Source organism: Dunckerocampus dactyliophorus, chromosome 4 (assembly GCF_027744805.1).
Source record: "Dunckerocampus dactyliophorus isolate RoL2022-P2 chromosome 4, RoL_Ddac_1.1, whole genome shotgun sequence".
In the NCBI taxonomy this organism is placed as follows: Eukaryota; Metazoa; Chordata; class Actinopteri; order Syngnathiformes; family Syngnathidae; genus Dunckerocampus; species Dunckerocampus dactyliophorus.
Window position 1 is genome coordinate 10,468,340 of NC_072822.1, and position 26,060 is coordinate 10,494,399.

Consider the following 26,060-nt stretch of genomic DNA (forward strand, 5'->3'; position numbering starts at 1 on the left):
ATATATATATATATATATATATATATATATATATATATGCACAAGGTTGCAGTGCATTTTAGGTTCAGCCGGAAATTTCACCCAAAAGCTGAATATCCCTAACTTTTTGAGTAGTGTGTTTTGAACATTTTTGTCAGTTGATTCTCTCTCACAGTGTTTTCGAATCTTTTTTGTCTCGTGTAACCCCAGAGCCTTTTTGTCATACCATGAGTACCCGCTCACTCATACCTGTTGATAATTCTCCAAAAGTAGAATGTAACACAACTGTTAGGATTTTGGCGCATTTGTGCCCCTGGTTATTGTTATTCTCTCCCCGGAGAAACTAGTTGTAGCGCACACATTCCATTTTATTGTCTCACCGACAATATTTACTCATCATTTTGGAAATTAAATGTTTCCACGTACCCCCTGCAATTTGCACTGCTCTACCAACTTCCAACCAGTTTTCCTCACGTCTTTCACGTTTCATCAGCTTTTCCCAACTGTATCCCCAAGACTGTCAAAGATTAAAGATGTATGACTCATACTTAATCACCATCAGTGAAAACTATCTCTATAGATTAAAGATTAACTCTGGCCATCCAATCGCTCCACATTGTGTGACATTCAACCAATGTCACAGAATGCACAACGTACAGGTTCTGATAAGTGCGTTATATAGGTCACAGTTGAGCTTATTGAGCTTAGACCTGATCGCTCCGTGCTCCCCCTACCACTCAGCCTGGTTGTCCTCTATATATCGTCCTAGCCCCCCAGACTTGTCATTAAAACAAGTGGCTATTGTTCATAGTTCTCCAGCATGACTGGTATATAATGCCATGCATACTACAAACAGTAATTCATCTATCGTTAAATATATACTGTATCCTTCTGACGGTGTCAATCAAAATTGAGCATTATTACCTTTGTACGTGTGCAACCTATCATCTCAGTAACTACTTTTTAGATCGAACATGGAAGGAAAGCATTTACTCTGTGTTTCCTTTTGGCTGGAAAGCACTACTAAATCATATCCCCCAAAAGTGTTTTAAAGCTGTGTCTGTGTGCGCGTGCGTGTGTGTTTGTTTCCACAGTTACAGCCAAAGTAAGTGCAGCTCAGATGGCATGCACACACAGGAAAAAAAGTGCAGAGCCCTCAAGGTTTTTGTTTATCTTAGATGAATATCTCGGGCGTTTTATTTGTATGCGTGTCTCTCGCGGTGCATCGAGTGTATTTTCGTACTGATGTTTGTATGTGTGTCCTCCATTAGAATTCAGAAAGCAACTGAGCCGCAACATTGCTGTCAACTGCTGCTGTTTGTCAGCTTTTGGCAGGTTCTGTTTAGTTCATGGAGTAATAAAGCAGGAAAGGGACACGTTCAGTTGAGTTTTTGATCATACTTGTGTAGTTCATTCATGGTATGTCATACACTGATTATGCATGATATGGTGCATGTTTGCTAGTACTGTTCATGCGGGTATGTTCCGAGACCACCCGCGAATAGGAAAATAAACGCAAGTAGTTAAGACGCCCATTAAAAAAAAGTATATATTTATTTTTTTTACACTATAATAAAGCCTCAATTATGCTGTTGCGTTGCTACTGTACGCTACGCCGGCTCGCTCCTCCACATCCAAACCTTACTGCTAGCTTGACGTTAGTGTTCTCCTCCGATTTCAGCTCGACATTTGAATTTTCAATGTAAGATTAGATCCAGCTCCAAAACCCTCCCTGTCTCTCTTCAGTGGCCATTGTTCACTTGCGTCAAAAGAAAATAAAAAGCCAAGCACCAAGAGCACTGTAGTGGTATAGAGCAAAGCATATTCAAAATATACTATATGGACATACGAATGGTTTTTTTTTTTTCCAAAAAGAAATTCCGAAAATTCAGAAATTCCCCTGAGTATGTGTGTTTGTGTGTGTATGAAAGGAATGAGTGATGAGGGAATTGGTACGCCAGTACAAACAGGTGCAAGCGCATAGTGTAGTGACTCTATTGTGATCACAGAAAGTACTTCGACACCTGCATTTACAGTAAGAAATTGATGAAGCGATGTGTTGCAATTCTTTTGTGTATTTACTGTGAAGCACTGTACACAAGAAACTCTTTCAAGAATATGGTGTCGCATGAATGGAACAAATGCTTCCTTATAGTAAATACCAAACTTTTTTCCCGTCATATGATGGCTTTCAGACATATCAGTCACACTACCAGGTGTGCTTGCTGACTTAACTAAAGCTATTTTTTCTTTTTCTTTTTTTTTCTTATACCAGTACATCTCTGCTCAAAACAAAGCTCCTGTGCAACTAAATCTTCTCTCTAACTGCTGCTTAAGGGCTGTGTTTGTTTATGTGTGTTGGACTGATCTCAGGATTAACCTATGCTCGGCCTCTCTCTGTCCTCCACCTTCGTTACCTCCCCAATCTAAAGCGAAAGGGAAGAGCAGCTGTGCCTCGAAAGAAATGTAGGCTATTAGTAAGGAATCTGTATCGTTGTTTGACCCGTCATTATAACTGAAAATGATTAAACCCAAGCATTTGCATTCTTTAACAGGTTTTCTGGTTAAGATACACTGTAATTTCCTTTTGACCAATCCACATCACCACTCTGATGTTCTTCAAGCATTACAAGAAAACATAATTTTAAAGGATTTCTGGGAAGGCTGAATTGAGGAAAATGAAACAGATGCCCAAAGGGGATTGAAGAATGGCAGAGACGCAGTGAGAATAGGAGGAGTGAGCTAAAAGCGAACGATAGCTGCAGAATTAAGGGCTGAGGGCCTAAAACGTGAGAGGTGGAGAGAAACTACTTGATTTTCTGTCCTTCATGAATAGGCAGCATATTTCTGTGGAACATTCCATTCTGTGAGCTGGGCTGGCATGTCACCAAAGATTCAGGGGTGCCACACTCCTCCCTATATCTGCGTTTCCTTTCTGATGTGTTTTGCTAAATTTCTACCACTGTGTATCAATCATGTGATTTTTTTTTTTTTTTTCTTCACTTCATTTTCCTTCTGGAATGTGAACAAACATGGGAACAATTTGCTTGCTGTGGTAGGGACAGTATAATACGTGTTCAGATTTAGAATCAATTTGTCAAGGAAAGAATTGAAATAGAAGTAATCTCTTCCAGAGTCGAACTGTGGCCATCATACATACCGTGATCCCTCGTTTATCGTGGTGAGTTTCCACGAAGCAGGAGTCAAATATTTTTGTAGTTAGAGCATAGAAAACCCATTCTCAACCTTCTACATTTGGTTTTTAATATTGTTGGAGCCCTCTAGACATGAAATAACACCCCTACAGTCACATTTACACTCACATTACCCAATATGATATATATTAATCTGAGAAAATCAGCCATTTAAGACTTAAATAAAAGTCACGCTTGTGTGTGTTTCAATAAATGTCTTCCGGACGTGTGGACAAGAAGTGACGCCACGGAATCAGAGTTGACTTTTAGACGTAGTAAGTACGGCCACAACTGTAGCCCATATTATTATGATTATGATTACGATGATGATGATGATGATGATGATGATCGATTATTGTTATTATTGTGCCTGTTGTGAGATAATTCAAACCGACAATAAAAAATAAAAAGCCTGTCGATCATGCCTGGTGCATGTTACTAATGACACCTAGTGGCAGTTCAACAGCTTGTATTGCCTTAAACTGGATTTGTATTTTAGTACATTTAGAACACTTTTATTAGAGCCCAAACGATATGGGATTTTTGGGGCCAATACCGATTATGTGGGCTAAAAAAATGTCTATGTCCGATATATTGGCCGATATCCTATATTTTGGCTGATAACCAGTATATGGGTTAAATTGGCGTGAAAAAACTATGTCTCCTTGACGGGCCCTGACAGCCTGGCACTAAAGTGTAGTATTGTATTGATTTACAAAGTCACAGCTTACCATGGTGTAAAAAATTGCAGTTTCTTTTGGCGCTTCTCCAGTCGAGTGAGTGAGTGAGGCAGGCAGCGGCACCTCGCTGCTCTCTGTGTGAGGGGGGCGGGGCCAGGCACTCAGGCAGGGAGCAGCACACTTACTGAACTGGAGTGTCATATTTATTCAGTGCTTTTGTTATTATTGTTGACGTACCCATGTTGTACTTAGCAGCCAGGACAGAGAGAGTGTGTACCAGGTTCCTGCTTTGTAATAGCTTAATTTCTTGCTCTGTGGTTATAATCACATGTTCCTACTATGATGGTGCTACACTAGAGGCAGTTGTTAATGTTGTTAATGTATTTGTTTATAAAGGGCACACCCAGTGTTTTCCAAGACAATACAGTCAATGCTAACTCCTAAGTAGACCTGCGTCCTTCCCACTTTGTTAGCTTACACATCCACACCCAGCTGCTCAAACATGCCTTTCCACGGAAACCTTGTATCACCCAATTGTTACACTTGCAAATACAAACAAGAAGGTCTGGGTGCCAAACACACAAAAATAAGTCTACTGTAGAAACCTGCTGTAACATGAGAGAGCTCGCTCATGGCTCTTCAGAATTGCTAATAATTTCTAACTTGAGTATTTCCACGGTAATAACATCATACTCTGACGCCAAGTTACAGTAAAACCAAACACATTGCATCACAGAAATTACGAAGCCGCCATTGCATGCTCAATTCAACACTTGTGAAATTGGCGAAACGTTCCAGATTTCCTGTCGTCCACTGTTTGCCTTTTGCTCCACTGAGACGCCAGCTTTCAGCTCATGAATGTAGTACACATGCTTGTGTACTTACACTAACATGTATATTGAATAACTGTGTCTCTTTAAACATGCTAAGTATTACTCCCCATATCCACCCACCCTCTTCACACGCAGACACACAATACCCACACGTCCCCTTCCCACCCTTCCTCCACCTCCCTTCTTCCTCTCCTTGTCTCATTACATGAAATGTTTGTGAATATTTTCAAGTGTTTCACTTGATAAAAGTCCCACCTGCTACATTATTATAAAGACAATAAAAACAAACGCTTGCCATCAGTGCATGTTCATCATAGTGGAATGTGAGTTTGTTTTCAACGCTTCTCTCTCCTCGGCTGCCATTGAATAGGTGGGCTGAGCTTTATGCAGAAGGCACGCCCCTTTCCCTCCATACGTGGACGGCAACATAGGCTCCGAAATGGACAGAAATATGCAATGGTTCGTGTTTGGAGGTGGAAGTGCAGTAAGGCCGCAGAAAGTCCCTGTTAAATTGTTTAGGCAAACTTTGCTGTGGAAAAGCAGCAGCAGCAGACCACAAAAATGTTTTTCTCAGTCTTTCAGTGTCCCATGTCTTCAATGTCCTCTCCTCTCCTGTCCTCGCATGTCTTTATTTATAGGTACAATGCAGAAGACGTATTCTGTTTGTCAAAAACTTTTCCCTTCAAATTCGGAAGGCAACATTGCCTGTTAATTGGAGATAAATGTGCAATAGTTTGCGTGTGTGTGTAAGTGGAAATGCCGTAAGGTTGTCTCCATATTTGGAGAGAGGGTGTTGCTTGTGAAATTTCAAATGCAACAACCCAACGTAGCTCTTGTTGACCTCATGGTAATGTCTTAAAAAGTATTTATTGCGCAACAGCAAGCAGAACCAATGTTGTAATACCTGTAAGAAGCAAACTGCTCAGCCAGCATTTATGAGAAAACGATGACTTAATTGTAAAGAGTACATCAAGTGCACAACCTACATTTTAAAGTGCATGCAGAGGTTGATTAAGCTGCCTGAGGCTGACCACTCATGATACTGTGAATGCATTTAGAACATTTTGTGTTTCCCACACCTGTAAATTAAATAAAAACTTAGCTTTGACCTAAGCAGTTTCTTTCGTAAATGCAAAACTCGCTTGAGAACTAGTTACGTGCACGCAGTGGAACTATGCATAATTTTGCATAGCTACACAACATAGCCACCGTTCTCCCTCGCCAACCTTCCGCCCTTCATGTCTCCCAAGTGCGAGGCAGAATTCCTACATGGCTTTTTTACCGATATCCTGATACTGTCCAACACCTCATTATATCAATCAAAACAATATAAATTGATACCAATATAGGCAGCAGCTCTTCCCTCAAATTGTTAGGTGAATGAACATACAGTGCTTCTTTTACTCTATGACACAAATGAACACTGTTTGTGAAAAATACAAATAAAAATTCCCCCCCTGGGAGTGCCCCGAAGAAAAGGAAGTGAATTTAGCAGGGGCGTCACAAGATTTCTCAAGATTAAAACGTGACAAGATTTCTCGTTCAGAAAAAAAACTGCCACGTGGGCACTATACCTGGGATGATAATAAATAAATAAATAAATCACACTATAAATGAAAATGAACTCGATCATTTTGCTGACTTCAATATATTGCCATGCGCATACGTGTCCGTTTTCCTTGTCTCCCGCCTCCAAACTGGCAGAAAGACGGTTCACTCTGTGCATTGGTTGCAGCACCTTGGCGCATTTGTTCCACAGAACAACAGCATGAATGGAGTGAGCCCTTTTGTCAGGCTTACAGTCTCTTTGTCTCAGTAGACGTAGGCGGGGCCGCTAGCATACACACAGAGTGCACAAGAGTTTAAGGTAGTAGAAATTAAATTATTAGATTGCCATACATTATCATGTATTTTTTCATCGTACTTTTCTTAAAAGTAATGCTAAAATCTTGTATCGTTTTCGTAGGCCCAATCTCGTGTATTGTCTCGTCCCGTGAACGGAGTGTCTCGTGAACCCTCTGGAAAGTAGACATCAGTAATGCTCAGAAAGGAGAGGAACAGCCATCAACACTGGCTGTTTCTCTCTATCGTGTCCTCGAGCATGTAAAGGACCTGCTCCTATGACATCGACCGTGATAAGTTGCATCTTTGTTTATTACCGTTTCATTTAGTTTTGTATTTAATCTTTTCAGTACTGTATTATATATGCCATTTGTGTGTTCTACGTACAGTGTGAGTGACAAAGGTGATAAATTAGGTTCAAGTTCCGACTTGCACTGAAACTTTACGTACACCTCGTAACAGGAACAGAACTCGTTCATAAACGGAGACCCTCCTGTAATTCCATCTTGTGGTGTCGATGAAAATACATCAAGAAGTTAATGCCAACGTTTTTTAACCTGGTGCTAATTACAATTACTGGTGGTTATTTGCTTTTGTAGACCATGCACCCAATACCCCGAGACTCTGCAGTTAAATGAATAAAGGCGTTAATACGATATATTTAGGTAGTGAATACCTTTTTCATTAATACTCTGTCATTAACTTTCTACATGGTTCCATTGACTTTTAGCGAGTATTTGACGTCAATGTAATTTACCAAATAGTGTGAAGAAGAAGCTGCCTATTGCATGGAAGGCATTTAAATTTTTGCAAATTCCTGATCCAGACAGTGTATATGATTGTGACTAACGAAACCGATAATGTGTTTAGCATGCAAAAGTTAACAGCAGTAAGTGTTTCTGTCATGTGTTGGAGACAGAACAGGAGACAGAAGTCAGTGAGGAGTAAGACAGTGGGACGGTGCTATCAATAGCTTGGTCTCACATGTCAGGACCAGCACACGTCTGATAACTCTCCCTGAGTTTGCTAAATAAAGATAAAGTTCACCCAGTGAGATATGTTTGTGTCTACAACAAACGAAACTGGTAGAGCAGTGCACTGTGCGTCTTCTTGACAGCTTCAGGCATGTTTCTTGGTGCACTTAATCTCCTCCCACAAAGTGCGTCTTCCTCCTCCACCATCATGATGTTCAGGAATAGTTCTTGCCTCGTCAACACCATGGCCCTTATTAGCACACAGATGGCACAATGCACACGTTCCCAACACGCCTCCCCTGGTGCTCAGCTGATAAACTTTTTCCACATTCTCTATCTGCACTCCTGCTTCAGATAAGCCTGGTGCAGGCCGCATGTAATACACATGCTGCACACAATGTGTGTGTGCAAATAAGATAGCAAAGGAGGGGAGAAGAGGGTGGAATGTATTGATATGTGCATCTTAAGGCTTTGTTTACATAAATGATCATGTCAAAATGGGTGTTTCACATATAGACAGTCACACAAAGCTGGAAAAACTGTAATTTGCAGACAAAGCATATTTTTTAATGCTCTACTGTCCATATTTGGGCTGAGAATTTGGGTCATATGAGTGATGTCCCCACCAGTCACAGTAAATGTATACTTACTGTACATTTACTCTGGAAAAGTTATTATGACACTTACACAGAGCTGCTGGAAATGTGAATTTCTCTTGAAGATTAATAAAGAATCTATCTTTTACTCATGATCTTGTAACAACAGGCCTTGTTCTACCTTTTATAGATAGATGTGACATACCTGCACCTTCGTGAGCATGTCCTCTGTTTTCAAAAAGATGTGTATTTCAGTGTCTACTAAGAAGTGATAACTTTTACTGTTGGTGGATCATTTTGCTTATTTTAAGAAGTATATTTAAGATGTTTTTAATTTCCCTAGTTATCCATGAAAGCAGACCTATTATCTTGTCGTGCCTCAAATTTCGCAGCTTCACTCTATCACGGTTTTTCAAAATATGCTAATAATTGACCGGTGTTTCGTTGTTGACTACACCCTATTATTCGTCAAAAATGTGCATGTTTGACCATATTTAACATATTTTTGGCTTAAATTAAAGGGATAGTTCAGATTTTTTGACATGAAGTTGTATGACATCTCAGCATCAGCAGTGTAGTCCATTAATTTGCACAAAAATACCTTCTCAAAAAAATCAGACCTCACAAAACCCTTTTGAAACAAAAAAAATCTAAAAACACCACTACTGGCTAGCATATGTTACCGGTAATGGTTTAAAAGATCATATACTTGTAGTGGGGAAAAAATGTCTATTCTTCAGTCTGGACATGTGGAATTACATAGCAGTCCAAACAGTAGTGGCGGAATACAGTGCTGTCATAGCATTTCTTATAACTTAGCTTCTCCAGTAAAGTGTACACTGACTGCATCGCAACTGCGTCCTCCAAAGCCACATTACTTACCTAGTCTTTATTGCAGACACAGGGTATCTATCAGAAGACTATTTTGGAGGACTAGCAGTTGGTGTGCTTGTTTGTCGTGTTTCTTTTCTTTAAGTGACATTGCCAACCCCAGGCCTGGAGTACATATTAACAGTGTTTTTAGTCGTTGCAGCTTGTCATCTGTGTAACTTTACACTTGCTGTCATACAAAAAACATATCCTCAGACATGCACGAGAGAGCCTCGTACCGCCCACCACCACACACACGCTGCTGGGAGCTGTCATTGGCAGACATTTAACACAAACTCACATTGTTTGAGTGCTCCTTTTCTACTGCACAACTGGCCACGCAGGAGCAGGTGGGCGGAGCTTTGTTAGCCCATGCCTCCTCTCTTCCCTTAGCCTATCAGCATCCCAACCACTACATGACCCCCCTTTTCTCTAGCCAATCAGCTAATACCATAACCACCCCCCTCCTCTTCCTCCCTGGTCATGTCCTCTGTGCTGAGTGAGCAAAGCAGGCCTAACTCTACTAACAGCTGAGAGGAAGGAAGAAAACAGTAAAGTGAGGGAGGGTGCAATCCTGAGAGACGCTTTAAAGGAGGTGCAGTATTGGAGGAAGAGATGAGGGGGTGAGGAGTAGGAGAGGAACGAGCATGTGAGGAAGCTTTTGTGCTCAAGATGGTGTGGAGTGGCGCCAATGAGAGAAAGGAAGAAAGAGGGAAGGGGGGCAGTTAGGGAGAAAGAGAGAGAGAGAGAGAGAGAGAGAGAGAGAGAGAAAGAATGGGTGGGGGGCCTGAGAGTTGTTGATGGCTTTCTGAGTTGTATGCATGTGTGTGACTCAGGGCGGAGGAAGAGGAAAGAAGCCTGCCAAAACAAGCGAGCGAGGTGACTCTTAGCTACTTCTGGAGGAAGTACAGCAAAGAAGAGGCAAGGCGATCTGACCTGGAGGACGTAGAAGACACCTCGGCCAGACTAAACAGAAGAAGAAGCTTTGCTGGTGTCGGGGGTGAGTGTCACAGGTTCTCCCTCGCTGCTATATATTGTTGTCATGTTGTCAGCTGGGCTCTGTCGTCTGCCCCCAAAATGGCCACATGACAGAGGGACGGCGAGATTGTCAAACAGCCTTCTCAGCAACTATGCCTCACTGAGCCAGCTTAGTTTAGATGACACCCCCCAGTCACACACACACACGCACGCACGCACACAAGCTTGGCTATTGTAGCTGTGAGTGTTTAGTGAATCACCATCTCACTCAGAGGTCTAAAAGTTTCAATCAACCTAACTTCCTGTTTCTGTGTTGACTCATAAACACACACTCCCATGCATGTACAACACACACACACAGTCAGCTGTCATTCCATCCCCCATGTCTACGACGTGACATCAGATTACCACACTCCTCCTCCTGCAATCTAATCACCGGTTTGATGGCAAAGCTAGAGCACACTGAGCTTGTGTTTTAAAAATTATGCACGTGTGATTGTCTGTTGAAGAGCTCACCATGCAGCTCGGGTGGGGTCTCGCTCAGAACTGATGAGACAATCAAGAGGAATTTGGGAGGCTGTTAACTTGAGTGCTGACGCAATGCTACCTCCGCTCGGTGTAACTGAGGACACGGAATACGTTTACATGACGTAAACGTAAAGCCTTTTTCTACACGGACTACAGACCCCACCAAACCCGGGTTTTGCCTGTAATTGTCCCACTCCAAACTCTAGCTTGACTTTGACTTTGTCCTCCGATTTCAGATTGTTTGCATTAAAAGTGTTGCAATTATTATATTAAATTCAGCTCCAGAATCCACCCCCCTTCTCTTTTCAAATGCCATTGTTCCCTTGGGACACAATCCAGGCTTAATCCCTAAATAATTCAAATTGATCACTAATGTATGATAATGTAAGATAATCGATGATGGAATCGGAGTCACAGTGTAGTGCACACAACTATGGTGCATTCAAGGACCAACAAACCTAACAAACCGAAATCTCAACCCTTGACCAAAAAAACAAGACATAAGACATAAACAAGTCAAAATTGTGGGCTTTCTAACATATATGCTGTACATTTTACCTATATTATTATATATTATATGCATTTGGCCACACAGTCACAGTCTGGAGATCGGGAAGACCTGGGTTTGAATCTCTGTTGGGCATTTCTGTGTAGAGTTTGCATGTTCTCCCCGTGCGCGTGTGGGTTTTCTCCGGGTACTCCTGTTTCCTCCCACATTCCAAAAACATGCATGTTAGGTTAATTGGAGACTCTAAATTGTCCATAGGTATGAATGTTAGTGTGAATGGTTGTTTGTCTATATGTGCCCTGCGATTGGCTGGCGACCAGTCCAGGGTGTACCCCGCCTGTCGCCCGAAGTCAGCTGGGATAGGCTCCAGCATACCCTGCGATCCTAATGAGGATAAGCATCATAGAAATATGATGGATGGATGCATTTATGAATTATTACTGACGTATGGTCAATGAGATGCGTTTTCTACAAAAAAAACGGCCTATTTTCAGAGAAAAAAATAATAAAAATATATAATAAAAACATACTAAGATGAAACATTTTTGACCAAAAGCCACAAATTTGCCCATCCATAAATGCTGAATCACAAATGTGCAGGGATCCCCTGTAGATGTAGTCCCATCATCTGGTGTGACATAAATGATGTTTTTGGCGCCCCCTGTGGATTGTGCTCGGAATGCTTCAGAAGACATGCTAGCATATTTGTATTACAGATGTCCTGAAAGCTTTAATCATTAGACAAAGTGTCAATGGCCTGTGGTCAATTACTTGCTAATGCCCTAGAAAACGCTTTGCTTTCAACTAATCTTGCTAAAATTTTAGACATGTGCCTGTCATCTAAAGGTGTGGAACAAATTTGATGGTGATTTGGCTAAACCACCTTAACTCACAGTGGGTGTTTTGTAGGGCACATTAAGTTGGGTGAAAAACTTCAAGTCTGTCCGACTTATGTGGCCTAACATTGGGGTTGAATAACAGCGCTATTATCTTGTCAGAAAATAATAGCACAGGCAACAATCATTTGTGTCAAAATGATACAATCATCTTCCATTGTATCATTTCCCCATGTATTAACTGGTCAGGACTACACTGGAATACAGGAAGTGAAGAAATGTGATGATGTCTGTGTAGAGGCCAGTACAGAAGCTGCACGACGCACAGCTGGATAAGTTGTTCAATGTAGCAGCAATTAAAAAAGTGTTGTCCTGGACTGTGGATGTGTGTCGCGAGCAATGGAAGAAATCTGCAGCTGAGGAGCTTTTATATGACAATGAACATCAAAGAATATCTTTGAACTTGAAAGAATCTCCAGAAAACTCTTGGTAAAACTGTCCCGACAGCTAATCTGGCCAGTAGCTGTATGTTGTAGCTGTGTGTGAGGAGCGTTATATCTCGTGTATGTAACTATTTTTTTTTTTTTTCAATGGCGCATCAAAAATCACCTTAAAATTTGCCAATACTGATGACCAAGAAGTAGAGGGACTACGTAAGGAATTTCAGCTGATGCCCTGCGATTGGACTGGCGACCAGTCCAGGGTGTACCCCGCCTGTCGCCGGAAGTCAGCTGGGATAGGCTCCAGAATACCCCCGCGGCCCTAATGAGGAGAAGCGGCATAGAAAATGGATGGATGGACGAGGGGTAGGATTAAATAAGCTTTGCTTCTTCCTACTTTTTTTGGACATGTGGAACTGCGAAATTAACTATGTGATGTATTCCATTGTAACGTGTATGCATGTTCAAGTAAAATTAAACCGTTACCATTACATACTGTAGTAGGGGTGCATGTTTTGCCAAATTGTATGTACTTTATGTTCACTCTTTTGTGTACAAGGGGACTGTCGTAATTTTTCCACATGACTGTTTAAAAAAATTACTTGTTAGACAGTAAAATTAATGTCAGCTCTACAGGGCAACAGAAGCACCAGGTTAATTTGATAATTCCCACACACCCTGGTGTCACACTGCCTCTGTAACAGCTGATACTCCCTCAGAAGCTGGAAAGTGTCCAGGTTGACTTTATCCCCATATTTCGTTATGTCGGTGCTGATGATACAGAACAGGGACACAGGAAAAAAAGGCATAACAAATGCTGGCATTTACCGTCAGAATTTGAACCTCTGAGTCACATTTTGAAAGGTTTGTGTTTTCACCTGCCAAAATACTGTTCGAGCAGACACAATTTTTAGATTTTTAATTAAAGCTAAAGCTGTGCTGTGTAAAAGGCTCCTAATTGGACATATATTATTTCATGTTTGTATATGGCAACATGTGGACTAGATCAGAATAGAATAGAATAGAACTTTATTGTCACTTTTACAAGACCAATAAAATAAGTCAGGCGTTTCTTCATAATTAGCAGATTTAGGGTATTAAAAATAGCTAGCCTATGTGGCAGGGTTACTAGCGAACACTATTAAGTGTCTGTAACACCTGTTGTCTTTTATGACGTTGTTGTGCATCAGTGTGTGTGTTTAGGATGAAGGCTAGCACAAGTTTACATTTTTTTCAAAATTCCATTTTGATTTTTCAGATAGCTTTTAGCGAAGCATGCAACTGTACCCAAAAGACACGACATGTCTTTGCTACTAATAAAGCCTGCAACTTATACATCACATCATTTTTTTTGTAAATGTGTAAAGGTGAGATGGCTGTGTGTATGGACAGCAAAATGGTATTTTTTTTTTTACTTGCTTTTATTTGTGTTCAATTTAAAATAAAGCATGCAAAATGCAAGTCAGCGCTTAATTTTTAAATCATTTATAACAGTAGAGTAGGTATTCTTAATTCCTTTTTGAATAACGCAGGAATCTTACTAGTAAAATTCAGGAGAGTATTAAAAAAGGATACAACTTGGTGCTGATCCGAATTAGAATTGTTTGGCCTTGTAAATTAAAATCTTATATATTCAGTACTGTATACGACGTCTTTCCAAAGTAGAGATGCCACGTGCACACAAACACAAAAGCAAGCATGTAAGTGTCGTGGTGGAGACACACAGGTCAAAGGTGGGGGTATTTCCTGAGGCTAGGTACAGGCTGTGAACTCTGCAACCCCCTAACCTGCATATATATTACTAAGGCTTATGTAGACACAAACCATTCTACAACAAAAAGATCCCACACCTAAGAAGTGAAAGTTGGATGTCACACAAGACATCAGAACTGAAACCAAGACATGCTGCTGTGTTCCTTTATATATACTGGATATGGATGAATACACAGGATAGTGATGAGTTGTTGTAGTATTTTTAGGTAGTGTTTTTTTTTTTTTTATAGGATGGGGTGGCCTGTGGATTTGTAATGAAAGCTAAAGCTCTCACTGCACTGTCCACATACAATCATATAATTGTAAAATGACCAGCTTTGGGTTGGAAGTCTTTGCACAGTTCTTTATGAAAAACAGCTTTCTGACAGTCCCCATATTCTCATTTCTTCAAGGGTTTTCTGCATTGTATTATAGTGGAGTTCTGGGGGCGGTGTTGAAAATGAATGGTTGATTTCCTTTTGCTAATGCTAAACTGTATTTATGTTATTTAATGTTAGGATCAGACTATTTGCGCACTTGGAATTACTCCTATTTTGGTTTCCTCTCCCTACGTAGATGCCAAAAAGCAAAGCAAACCAGAGCTTGTGTGACTCACTTCATTCTTATAGCAGGTGGGGCTACGTCTATATTGCAGAAGTAGATTAGAGTTGCACATTGTTCTTTTTCTGGAGGTAAGGGTGTGTTTCTTTTTGGGGGAAAAAAATGACAATGTTATGTTCAGCGACAATGATTGTGTTCATTTTCATTTTAGTCACAGAACTTGAAACTTGTACGTGCTTTGAGCACACCCACTGAGCAACCCGGAGCATTGCCTTGGGTAAACTCTTTGTGCTTTCCTCCTCCTCCTAAGATTGGTTGTGTGCCCTCTGCAAAGTCTCAGAAGTCATTGCCAGTTCAAAACAGGGTCAGAAATCAAGTGGGACCTAGCATCGAGCCCTTGGGTGCTCTAGTGATCTCTGACACAGGGGATGACTATAAATACTCACTGTTGACTGTGTGTGATTCTATACCACTCTACTTACCCATCCCCCCCAACCCTCTTTCCGCCCCTTCGGGGCCTTTGCCTTAAGCGACCCCACCTGTACTTATAGTAGTTAATTTCTGCTGCTATGTTGAGTCTTTTATTTGTTATCTGGATCTGTTTGACTGAAATAGCCCTGTGAGTTGCTACCTAGTATGAGTGTAACCATGATAACAGCAAGTTCATTAGTTTACATCATGATAGTGAGTGTTCTAACCTCTCAAAGGTAGACGCTGTGGGATTGCGGAGGGGGCCACATGTCATGTGAGTAATTGCAGGTGACAAAGGCTTCACGCCTCATGTTGTCTCAAAGGTAATTGGTCGTGTGTGGTGGTGGTGGTACCTGGTACAATTTCTCAGCATCTCTCTGCTCTTTTGAACACCGTCCTCCCTTTGAGGATACAGTATAACACCCGTTTTGACTGCAAAGTATGTATGTCCTTCCACTTGATCATTATTCCTAAAATAGTCTTTCTGCTTTGTTGTTATAGACGTGGAAGATCATAGGCAGGGTGTCAGGTACGTCTAGCTGTCTGCCTGACTGTAAATTACAAGCCAGCCTTTTTCCACCTGTTCTCCTTGCCATTTGTTTGGTATAAATGGCACCACCAACTTTCTTTTTTTTTTTTTTTTTTTTTAAGAGGTCTAGCTTTGTGAGGATCAGTTCCATAAAAGAGGCGGTTCACCTTACACCTTTTTATAAGGTTAATCCACAATACTGGGACGGAGGTGTAAAGTTTATTGCGGAAGGCTCTGTTCTCCTGCCCTGTTGTGCTGAAGACAATTGTCACTGTCCAACAAGTATTGCTGAGTCGCTGTGTCAAAAGTTGCGACAGCATCCCACGTTGTTGGGTTCTGTATAAAAGGCACTGGGCAATAAGTGCTGTCTCTACTGTTACGGGTCTAATGTGACTAATTTGACAGTATCTCTGTGTGAAAGAAGCTAGTGCGACATATTGGCAGTCGCAAAGTGTACAACTTGCGGAGTAATTAAACAAGGAGGACACACGCGGCACACAGCAACACAGCAAGATCCCCCTCATAATCCACTGTAAATCAAAATGGCGGCACACACAAAAAGAAGCTCCATTTCAATCAGTGAGAAAAAGCTTGTGTTCACATTTTTAGGTAGATATGTCGTCCACACATCAATGAGAATGTGTAATTTGCAGACGGGGATATACCGCACACAAGTAAAAGTAGTTATTTTGCAGTACTTCTACTCAAGTATAAGTAAAAACGTTACTAGTTATTTCTGTGCACTGCAAACAAGAAACAGGTGGTACAAATCTCAAAGCAGGTTTTTTTTTTTAAATAATGCAACACAAATAAATACAATTAAAAGTAAAAAACATGCTTCAGGAAAAGTATAGACAAACATTTTTAAAATGACAATAAAATAAAAGGTACAAATACACAAAAGCTACTCAATTACAGTGAAGTGGGTAATTTATTTTCTTCCTCTGCTATTTTGTCATGTACAGATATTTCTTGGACTAGCATCTTCAGCACCCCCCCCCCCCCCCCCCCCCAAAAAAAAAAAAAAACCCCATCACACTTCACTCCCCTCAACACCACCACCTCCACTACCCTCCTTTCTTGCTTTTCTTCTTCCTCTTTGTGACCAAGTACAAAGGAACCGTTATCCTTGGGCTACTTGTTGCCACGGCAACATTTTCACTGTGACACCGCCCCCCCGGTACATTCCCAACTTCTGGTCCAAGTGGGTCAGGCATGCTCCACTAGGCTTTATCCCAGTTTCAAATTTCTTGTGATTGGAGGAATCTTCTGTTTGTGGTCTTGTTGTGTTCAAGAGTGTAAATGTAACCATTCAAAAGAAACATTTCTCGATTAGCGAAATGCTACTCTTACCGATCGCTATTTGTTGCTCTTTAAGCATGCACGTACAGTCTATGCACAATACGGGCTTTTGACTAACCTTCCTTCATTAACTATGGAAAAATATATTTTATGTGATGGGAGAATCGCTCTTCGTGTTCTGAACTTCTGTTTTAATGCTTGATTATTAACATGAGCAGATCAAAATGCAAACTGCTTCGTGCTGACTTGGTATGGTCTCTGTCTCTGCAGGGATTCCGGATGTTATGACCCTGTCATGATGACACAGAAATTCTGCAAGCCACGCCCAGGTGACAAGGGTGGTCATGTGTGGCTATCAGCCAATCACAGATGGAGTCCCACTAGAGTCACCTCTGGTTCCTCTTCAGGAGAACCTTCTCTCAGGAGCCTGTTGCAGCACTGACAAGACACTTAGTAGGTTAGTAGGCACTCCTCACAATAACAAGTCGAGAAGTTCAAATGAACAGCTAGGAAGGAATGTACAATATTTAAGGACAATTTGTCACAAATGATTATGTTGTCTTTCCTTGCCAGATCCTTTGGTGATGTTGCTTGTGTAGACCCTTTTTTGTGGACACGATTTCCAGATGCTTTGTGTCCACGTTGGCGGAATTAGACAAGGACAGGCACAGAGGTGAGGCGCAAAGTTTTGATTTGCAGCAAAATGAGACAAATTGAATGTATCACTTCATTTCCATCATGTATGCACAGCATCACAAGAAGTGGGAGCTTTAAAGAGATAGTTGAGGTTTTTTGACATGAAGTTGTATGACATCCCCATCAGCAGTGTAGTGCAACAACGGCGACTTTTCCCCCACTTCGTCCCCTGAGCAGAGTTCTCGTCAGTTTTTGGTTTTGTAGAAAGTAGTTCCGGTTAATTGGTGGGGTCAAAAAAGTAAAGCGTTTTGCTTCTCAAAACAATATGTTCAAAAGACTAATACGTTTGCATCACAAAACCGTTTTCCGTAAAAAAAAAAAGTAAAACGTCACAATCACTATTTTCTCTCATTTCGTATAAAATGCGCGCTATTGCCTGTCAACTATTGCACACCTTTTCATCACAGTGTTGCTGCAGGGATAGTGAAACTAAATATGTCTGACTACGAAACGAGTGACGACTTTCCTTTTACCACAAAGCCAAAAGGACAGCTTTATGAACCTGAATCCACTGATGCCGAACTTCGTTAGTTGAAGTTAGAACAGGCAGAGAGAGAGAGGAGGGACAGATAAGTGGTCCAAACTGAAGCTGCACCCACAGCTGTAGCTTTGAGAGACAGGGTGGCCGACAAATGGTGGTGCACTTGTTGACAGTGTAATATCGTTTAATACCATTACAGCTTTAATACCGTTTAGTTGGAGGCATCTAATTAACTAGTGGCTAGTTCTTATCCGGGGCTCTGGAACAGCAGAACTCTTCATAATATGTTTCTTCGTCTGTCCTGGGCATGTAGGAACGTTATTATCAAGTTTACACTACACACACAAAGCTTTTTCATCCTGGTCACTTTGTTCCCCACTATGTACCAATGGCAGGAAGCCATAGTTGCCTAATAGCAATGTCCGTCACAAGACAGCGATGGAATATATAGTGTGATTCAGACACATTCTTGTTGTTATAGCTCAGGTAATTACAAGTCCACGCCATTTTTTCTTTTGTGATAATGTGTTTACCACTCTAGCTCTCGCTTTAGCTCTCTCGCATCACACGGGCATCGTCCAACCATGTGAACATTATAATACAGGTGATGTAAAGGTGCGCAACAGTTGACAGGAGGCCGCACGCAGTGATATGAAGGAAGAGAAAAGCGCCAAGTGAATGTGAGGTCTTGACTTTTTCATGGAAAATGTTTTTATAAAAAGTATTACTCTTGAACGCATCTTGTTTGTGACCCCACCAACTATTTGGAACTACTTTCTTCAATACCAAAAACTGACCAGAACTCTGCTCACGGGACGAAGTAGGGGGTAAGTCAATAATGATGCACTACACTGTTGATGGGGATGTCATGCAACTTCATGTCAAAAAACCTGAACCTCTTTAACGTGCTACTCAGTATCTCACAAACGTTTGTTTCAACAAACGTTTTTATTCCAGTATATCTTCTCAAGGGACAAAACTATAGACATTAAACTTAGATACAGTATACTTTAGATGTACTTTAGAGTAGTGAGTGTACAGCTTGCATAGCAGTAAAGATGTACTGTCCACTGAAAATTGTATAAATAGCTGACAACAGCTGCGTAGGTTCATACTACATAATACATCTGTATGTATTTTAGCTCATCATCATGTTGGAAAACTGCTATGTGGCCCAGATCCTCAAGGGAAGGGGATCATGCTCTGCTTTACAGTGATGTGACAGTGATGCTACCACCACCATGCTTGACTGTAGGCAAGACACAATTATCTTGCTACTCGCTTGTGCTGCCAGCTATTTAGAGAAGAATGGTTGTGACTGTCATTTTCAGTGGGTAGTAAATCTATACTGTACAAGCTGTACACTGACTACTCTAAAGTATATCTAAGTTTAATGTCTATAGTTTTGTATTGTATTCTATTTCATTAGTATAGTATAATATTGTATAGTATATATATTGTCTCTTGTGACAATATACGTTACTATATATTGTCCCTTGTGACAATATGCAGTAATCCTTCGTTTATCACAGTTAATTGGTTCCAGACCCGAGTGTGATAAGTGAATTTCCACGAAGTAGGATTCCTTATTTTGAAATGAAATATTTTCATAGTTAGAGCATAGAAAACCTGTTTATTGCCTTCTAAATATGATTTTTAACATTATTAGAGCCCTCTAGACATGAAACAACACCCCTATAGTCACCTTTACACTCGTATTACCCAATATAGTCGTCATAAACAGAGAAAATAAGCCATTTGGGACATAAATAAGACTGGTGCACATGTGTGTTGCAATAACTGTTTTCCGCCGTGTGGTGTGAAAGAAGAGTTTTAGCTTGGATTGGATTACGGGCACAGCAGTAGCTATTGTTATTATTATGATGATTATTGTGTTATTATTATTGTGCCTGTTGTGAGATAATTCAAACCTGCAATAAAAGTTGATCCAGCGATCAACCCAGGGGCAGAATAGTACATAACATCATGTTTTTCTGAATGCCATATATTCTTAGTTTAGTTCATTTAGACATTTTTATGCATAAATGCTTGATTTAGGCAAAAAATACCCTAAATTTGCTTAAATATGCAATTTTTTTGGATTAATCATAGGCCGTATTCAACCACGAAACAGAATGACTTATTCATTCATTTCTGAAAAAACGTGATTGAGTGAAGCTGCAAAATTCGAAGCGCCAAATAACGAGGAGTGACTGTAAGGGGTCTAGTCTTTGTTGTGCAATACTGTGTACCATGTTAAAGCAATTCACTTATGAACCTGATGTAGTATCCATGATCATTTCCTAAAAGACCTATAAAATGTCATTATACCCAATCTTAAATGCAATCTTTAATTATTTCATGGTTTTCTTTCCTCTCAGGTGCTGTGCAACTCATCTTCTTGCTTCACGCTGGATGACAGCCACACAACAGGAACTATAGGACTTCACATTCCTGTATAACATCCGTTTCTGCCCTGTGGCGTCGCGAGGACCCTGTTGCACACACAGTCAGTACTGTCATCCTCTGGCAAACAAAACATGCGGCACATTCATGTGGAGTTGGCCCACAAAAAAGCTCAACTAGAGCTTCCAGCCCACGAGGGGGACCTGCCTCCTCCTACGGCCCCTGCACACGGCCTGGACTCAGGGGTTAGACCAGGGGCTGCCAGGCACTTTGACCAAGAGGATTTACGTCATCAAAAGGTTTACCAGCTCTCTATTTTCTCCCAGTTAGGTGGTTTTTCTACTGCCACAGAATCCCACAATGATCCTCAACAGAGGCCTGTTCGGATGGGTGTGAAACGTGGGCTAGAGGAGCCCCAGTTGACTCACAAGCGCCCCCTTGTGGCAGACTGTTCTGACATAGACGTGTTAGAGGGAGGGGTGTTGTGTGGGCCAGCCCCCATGCCAGCAGTGGGGTTGGGCTTAGTAAAGAGCTCTGGTGGTTCTGGTTCTCTATATTCTTGCCCACAAATGGAGCACAGAGACTCTGAGGGAGTAGTGCTGCCCAGATCTCCTCCCCTCTCCCCAAGCCACAACCCCTCCCGGCGTCCAGCTCAGCACAATCACGACAGGCCGATCCCTGATGTGTTTTCTCCCCGCTCGCCAAAATCACCTCCAGTGTGTGACCCTCACGGGCACTACTGTGACCAGGGCTATTCTCATGGGAGCTCAGTCAAACCTGATCCACCTAATGGGGGCCGCACACCCACCTATTCAATAGGAAGCCCTGGAAATGAGAGTTGTAGCAATGGCACAGCTGGAGGGCAACCCAGTCCTCATTTGTACGACATGCCCACATATGAGACCCCAAGTCCTGCTAGCCCCACGAGCCCCCCAGGGCCCTTCTCCCCTCCACACCACACAGAACTACAAGAACCTGGAGAGGCTACAGAGTGGGAAGCGGGACTGGAATCCTCCCCGCCTGAGCGAAGTGCTACCCAGGCTGCGGCCTCCTCCTGTAATGGACTGTCTTCCTGGGAGAAGACTCCCAGCAGTAATGGCCACCGTTTGTCTTCAGCGGGCCACTGGCCAGCAAAGAAGAGGTTGCTGTCCCCGAGCGAAACCGTGGAGTCCTGCTCAGAAGATGAGGGACCTTCAACTTCGAAGAGGAGCAGGCTGTCATTGCTGGCTCCTGGACTGGGACCTGCATCGTGTCGCAGTACTGATGCAAAAGCTGCTCCTTTCTGGAACCACCTTCTTCCTTCTGCAAGAGAACGCTCCAAGGTCAGCCACACTCCTCACACACTCTAAATTATGCAAATCCCCATTGCAAAGTACATTGATTTGCGCAATGTGCAAACTTGTAGTTAGGGGTGCACAGTATGTTTTCTTTTCAAGCCGATACCAGTATCTTCCTGCTTCTCAAGACCAATATCTCATACCGATAACTGATCGCGTTTTGTATCTATTATTTTTAAAAACTTAGATTGAACTGTAGTTTGTGCACACCTGGAGGTAATAACGACTCAAAGGTTGGATTTGACAAACTGTGCCTGTAGATTTGCCCTTAGCAAATACAATTTGTATGACAAACATTTGTGATACTAGGTGACAAAAAGTAGTATCTTAACAATGGTAAAGGGCTGGTCATCCATGATGACCTTGGGTCATCTCTGGCAAACCGTTTGCACTTTTAAAACTATGCAGTGAAAGGAACAAGCCCCAAGCCCCAGGTCCCGGGTGTCGTAGCAATGTTTCTGGTTTAGGTGGCTGATAAGGTTCAATGTGTTGACGCTTGATGTTTGTTTTCCCCTCATCGTGGAATGTTTGCAGAGAATTTGGAACATTTGGCAAAATGTCTTTCTCTGAAACAGTGAGAAGTCCCACACTTATCAACGCAATGTTTGTTTACAAGTGAGCCCGGGTGGACGGTACGACAGGTCGTTTGCAGCACATCACAGAAAACGAGCGCTTGATTTGTTCACGCTAACCCACCGACAGCACAGTATGGGTAATCTCTCCTCATCGGAGCTATTTTTTAATATTAACTGATTTATTGGTATGTTGTCATAATTCCTCATATTGGCCCGATAACTGTTGGTCCGACAATTATCGTGCACCCCTACTAATAAATGAGGGCCACTTGTAATACCGATTTTGTTTAGATTTTCAGTGTGTTGATTTTACTGAAAACTACTACATTTGTTAATTTTGCAAATATAATTTACAGTGGGGTTTGAATAATTTAGCATCTTTAGTGTGCACCTTTTTGCAACTGCACAGCACAGGCTAAAAGTTTGGATACACCATGTTTTCTTTATTTTCATTATTATTTACATGGTAGATTCTCACTGAAGGCATCAAAACTATGAATGAACTCATGGAATTACGTAACAAAAAAAGTGTGAAATAAACATGTCTTATATTTTAGATTCCTCAAAGTGGCCACCCTTTGCTTTTTTGATAGCGCTGCAAACCCTTGGTGTTCTCTCAATGAGCTTCATGAGGTCGTCTCCTGAAATAGTTTTCACTTCACAGGTGTGCCTTGTTGGGGTTACTTAGTGGAATTTCCTGCCTTATTAATGGGGTTGGGACCATCAGTTGTGTTGTGTGTGTCCAAACCTTTGGCCTGTACTGTACAATGGACGTCCAGATATCCAAATATCATACACAGCGTTGGAGTACTGTTTTTTTTTAATGTACAAGTTGATTTGATTGGGGATAGTTTCTGTGCGCACAGAACTGGAGTTTTATTTAGAGCTTGTTAAAACTTGTGTGTTTGTAATAGTGCTTGAGGAAAAAATGGCTTCTGTGTCTTTAACTTTGATGGTGATAAGAAATATGTTGTCATTGCAATCTGGGCCAAAGTACAAACTTTCAATAGATGGCTTCCTTCCTGAAATGGTGGCTGCTGGTAATTAATAAAACATAATTAATTAGTTGTTTGAGGAGTCAGAAATGATCAACATTCATAATATTCAACCACTGCAACAAATGCAAGTAAATAACTATAAATTGATCTGAACTATAATCTTAATGAAGAAATGATGTGCTTTAGCATTTTTTTCTGTCTTCACACATAGCAATAATTATAAGTTAGCATCATTTTGCTTAAAGAGCTGCTACATATTGGTACTACTACGTAAACATTACCGAAATATAAAACATGATTGCCAATGCTGTTAACTTGACATCGGATGGTGGTTCGATACATTTGTTCAGCTCTACTTTATGCAGTATCAAAAACAACTGGAAAATGCCTAGTGGGGTACATTGTGTTGGTCCCCGAGCCAGCTTTTTTCCGATTCCAATTCCATCAAATTGTTTACCAGTTGGTTTAGTTGTCAGCGTCCAGAATAAACGCAACAGTGGAAATAAGACATTTGTTGTATTGAAGTGGAAGATCAAGCATTGTCATGACTGTCTGGAACAAGCAGAGTATCTCCAGAATGAAGCCCATTGACGGGTATACAGCATCCATTGTTCTGGGTTGAGTGCATGCACATGCACATAAGTACACACAATGGTACATGCGTCCTCTCGTACTGTTCTGGAAGTGAATACGTGAACACATGGAAGACGAGAAAGAGCTTTGAGTTTAGGTTTCCGTGAGTGGTGTGATGTGACGATAGAGTTCACAGGTTCAAAAGCAAAGAGGTTCGAGGGACAGCAAGGCACATGGTGGCAACGGAGCGAAGTTAGAAGTGATGACATCACAGTCATCATAGGCCGTCTGAATCTTTGGCTTTGATTTAATTTCGTGATGTGTTGCGTGACGACGTGATGAGGCTAAGATGACTGGTCAGGAGAGGGCTGAGCGAGCGAAGACGTAGCAAAGGGTCACCTGGCAGCTGGGTGACCTTTAGCATGAATGGATTTGCGGTAAGCATTTGTTCATATTACGCAACAGTAATAGCCAATAAGTATTATTGTATTCTTTACTTGCGTATCTTGCTTGCTGCTGTAACAAGTGCATTTCCCTGCTGTTTGATAAATAAAGTACAATACAATACAATACAATACAATACAATACAAGTAAGCAAACACAACAATGTTATCAGTTACTGCCAAATAAAAACATTCTTTTTTTTTGCTTTGTACTTAAATTATATTCCCATATTTGTTCGATATGCAAGTTTGGGAAACATTGCCATTTTAAAAACTTGTCTTCAGAGAATAATACATTGAATGCTCCTCCATTCTTTGTGTTTAGTGCGCCACAGACTGCACAAGGTCAGGGAGGCGACTAAAAGGTGGTGCACGTCTAAAAAGGTGAGTATTGTTCGTCACTGGAGAAATGTGTGAGAGAAACATACATTATTTACATGAAACGGTCAGCTAGGAATTGAAAATCCCTCGACTTTTACCTGACCATTATGCTCTGGTATGTGCTGCTTGTGTTCACCAGGCAGCTACGCAGTGGCAGACATGCCGATAGCAGAACCTCGGCTCGGTCCAGCTGGCCCTCTTCTTCCATCAGCAGGTCACTTTTAGGCAACTTTGAGGTAAAAATAGCCTTGCAGTGACCAGTCAGTGCTGTTCTCATTAGTTGGGTGGTTCTTTGCTCCACGTACCCCGCCTCTACATATTTAGTGGAAATAATTGTTCTATATTTTATGTGACACTGCCGGCTCTATCTGTCATCCTTATATAATACACTCCTGATCAAAATTGTGCAAGAATGCAAGAATTTACATTTTTGCACTGTTGGATCTTAAGGAGATTCTAAGTAGAGCTTCAAAATGCAAAATGGGAGAGAAACAAAAAAGTTAGAGTAATTTATTGCAAACAACCATTAACGTGAAATGGGCAGTTCAGGTCCTTGACATGATTCATCTTTGCTTAAATATGTTCTATATTGTCAGTAATTATGTTCTACATTGTTAGAGTTTTCAAAGAGAACGGTACATTTGCAAAAATGACATTTATGGTAGCTCGCAGCTCAGCCTCAGCCTCATTTGTGGAAGTGACATTATCGGGGGAACATCTCTCAGCTAAAGCAGAGTAACCAAACACTTCTCGAGGTAGATCATCAACTTGACTCAGTATGTTTTTCATCAAAATAGTCGTCGTGCCAAAATGGGGTGTGTTGGTGCTGGATGTTAATAGTATCTGAGTCATGCTGTAACTTTGTTTTCTTTTCAAAAAGAGGAAGGTTTAAGACAACAGCGTGCGTGTTCGTATATATATACGTTTCCTATATATATATAGGTTTCCTTCATGCTGCGTTCATACGTGGCATGCTGTATAAGGCCAGTTTATAATTTCACTGACTGTATTAGTGGAACTTACGTTGCATATTGCAGTAGTGTATTTGTGAAAGGCATCCAGTGGCTTCACAGTAAAAGAAGCATCATGTCATGTCAGACGAGCTGTGACCTGACATTACTTTGCCTATATCGGTATCGGTAACGAAGTGTTGGAAAATATTGGAAAATCGTATATTTGTAAGAAAGCCAATATCGAGCATCTCTAGTTGGAACCCTCTGTTTTTGTGGAATCGTGTTAAAATGAAGACGTGTTGTTGCAGAAATACATAATCATTTTAAATGTGTTATCAAAATGA

The 26,060-nt window shown here is 41.2% G+C and overlaps 1 protein-coding gene across 4 annotated transcripts in view; it reads left to right on the plus strand.

Moving 5' to 3' along the window:
• LOC129179445 (atos homolog protein B) overlaps nt 1-26,060 on the plus strand; it is a 37,222-nt gene that overhangs the window by 5,010 nt on the left and 6,152 nt on the right. For 2 of the 4 annotated variants that reach the window (XM_054772679.1, XM_054772675.1), the window contains exons 2-7: nt 9,805-9,968; nt 17,144-17,330; nt 17,447-17,546; nt 20,432-21,778; nt 24,708-24,766; nt 24,903-24,999. In XM_054772679.1, coding sequence (XP_054628654.1) covers nt 20,591-21,778; nt 24,708-24,766; nt 24,903-24,999 — 1,344 coding nt within the window. In that variant the 5' untranslated portion in view covers nt 9,805-9,968; nt 17,144-17,330; nt 17,447-17,546; nt 20,432-20,590. Of the gene's footprint in view, nt 1-9,297; nt 9,969-17,143; nt 17,331-17,446; nt 17,547-20,431; nt 21,779-24,707; nt 24,767-24,902; nt 25,000-26,060 lie in introns of those variants that run through there. The other 2 variants (XM_054772676.1, XM_054772677.1) reach the window with 2 other exon arrangements.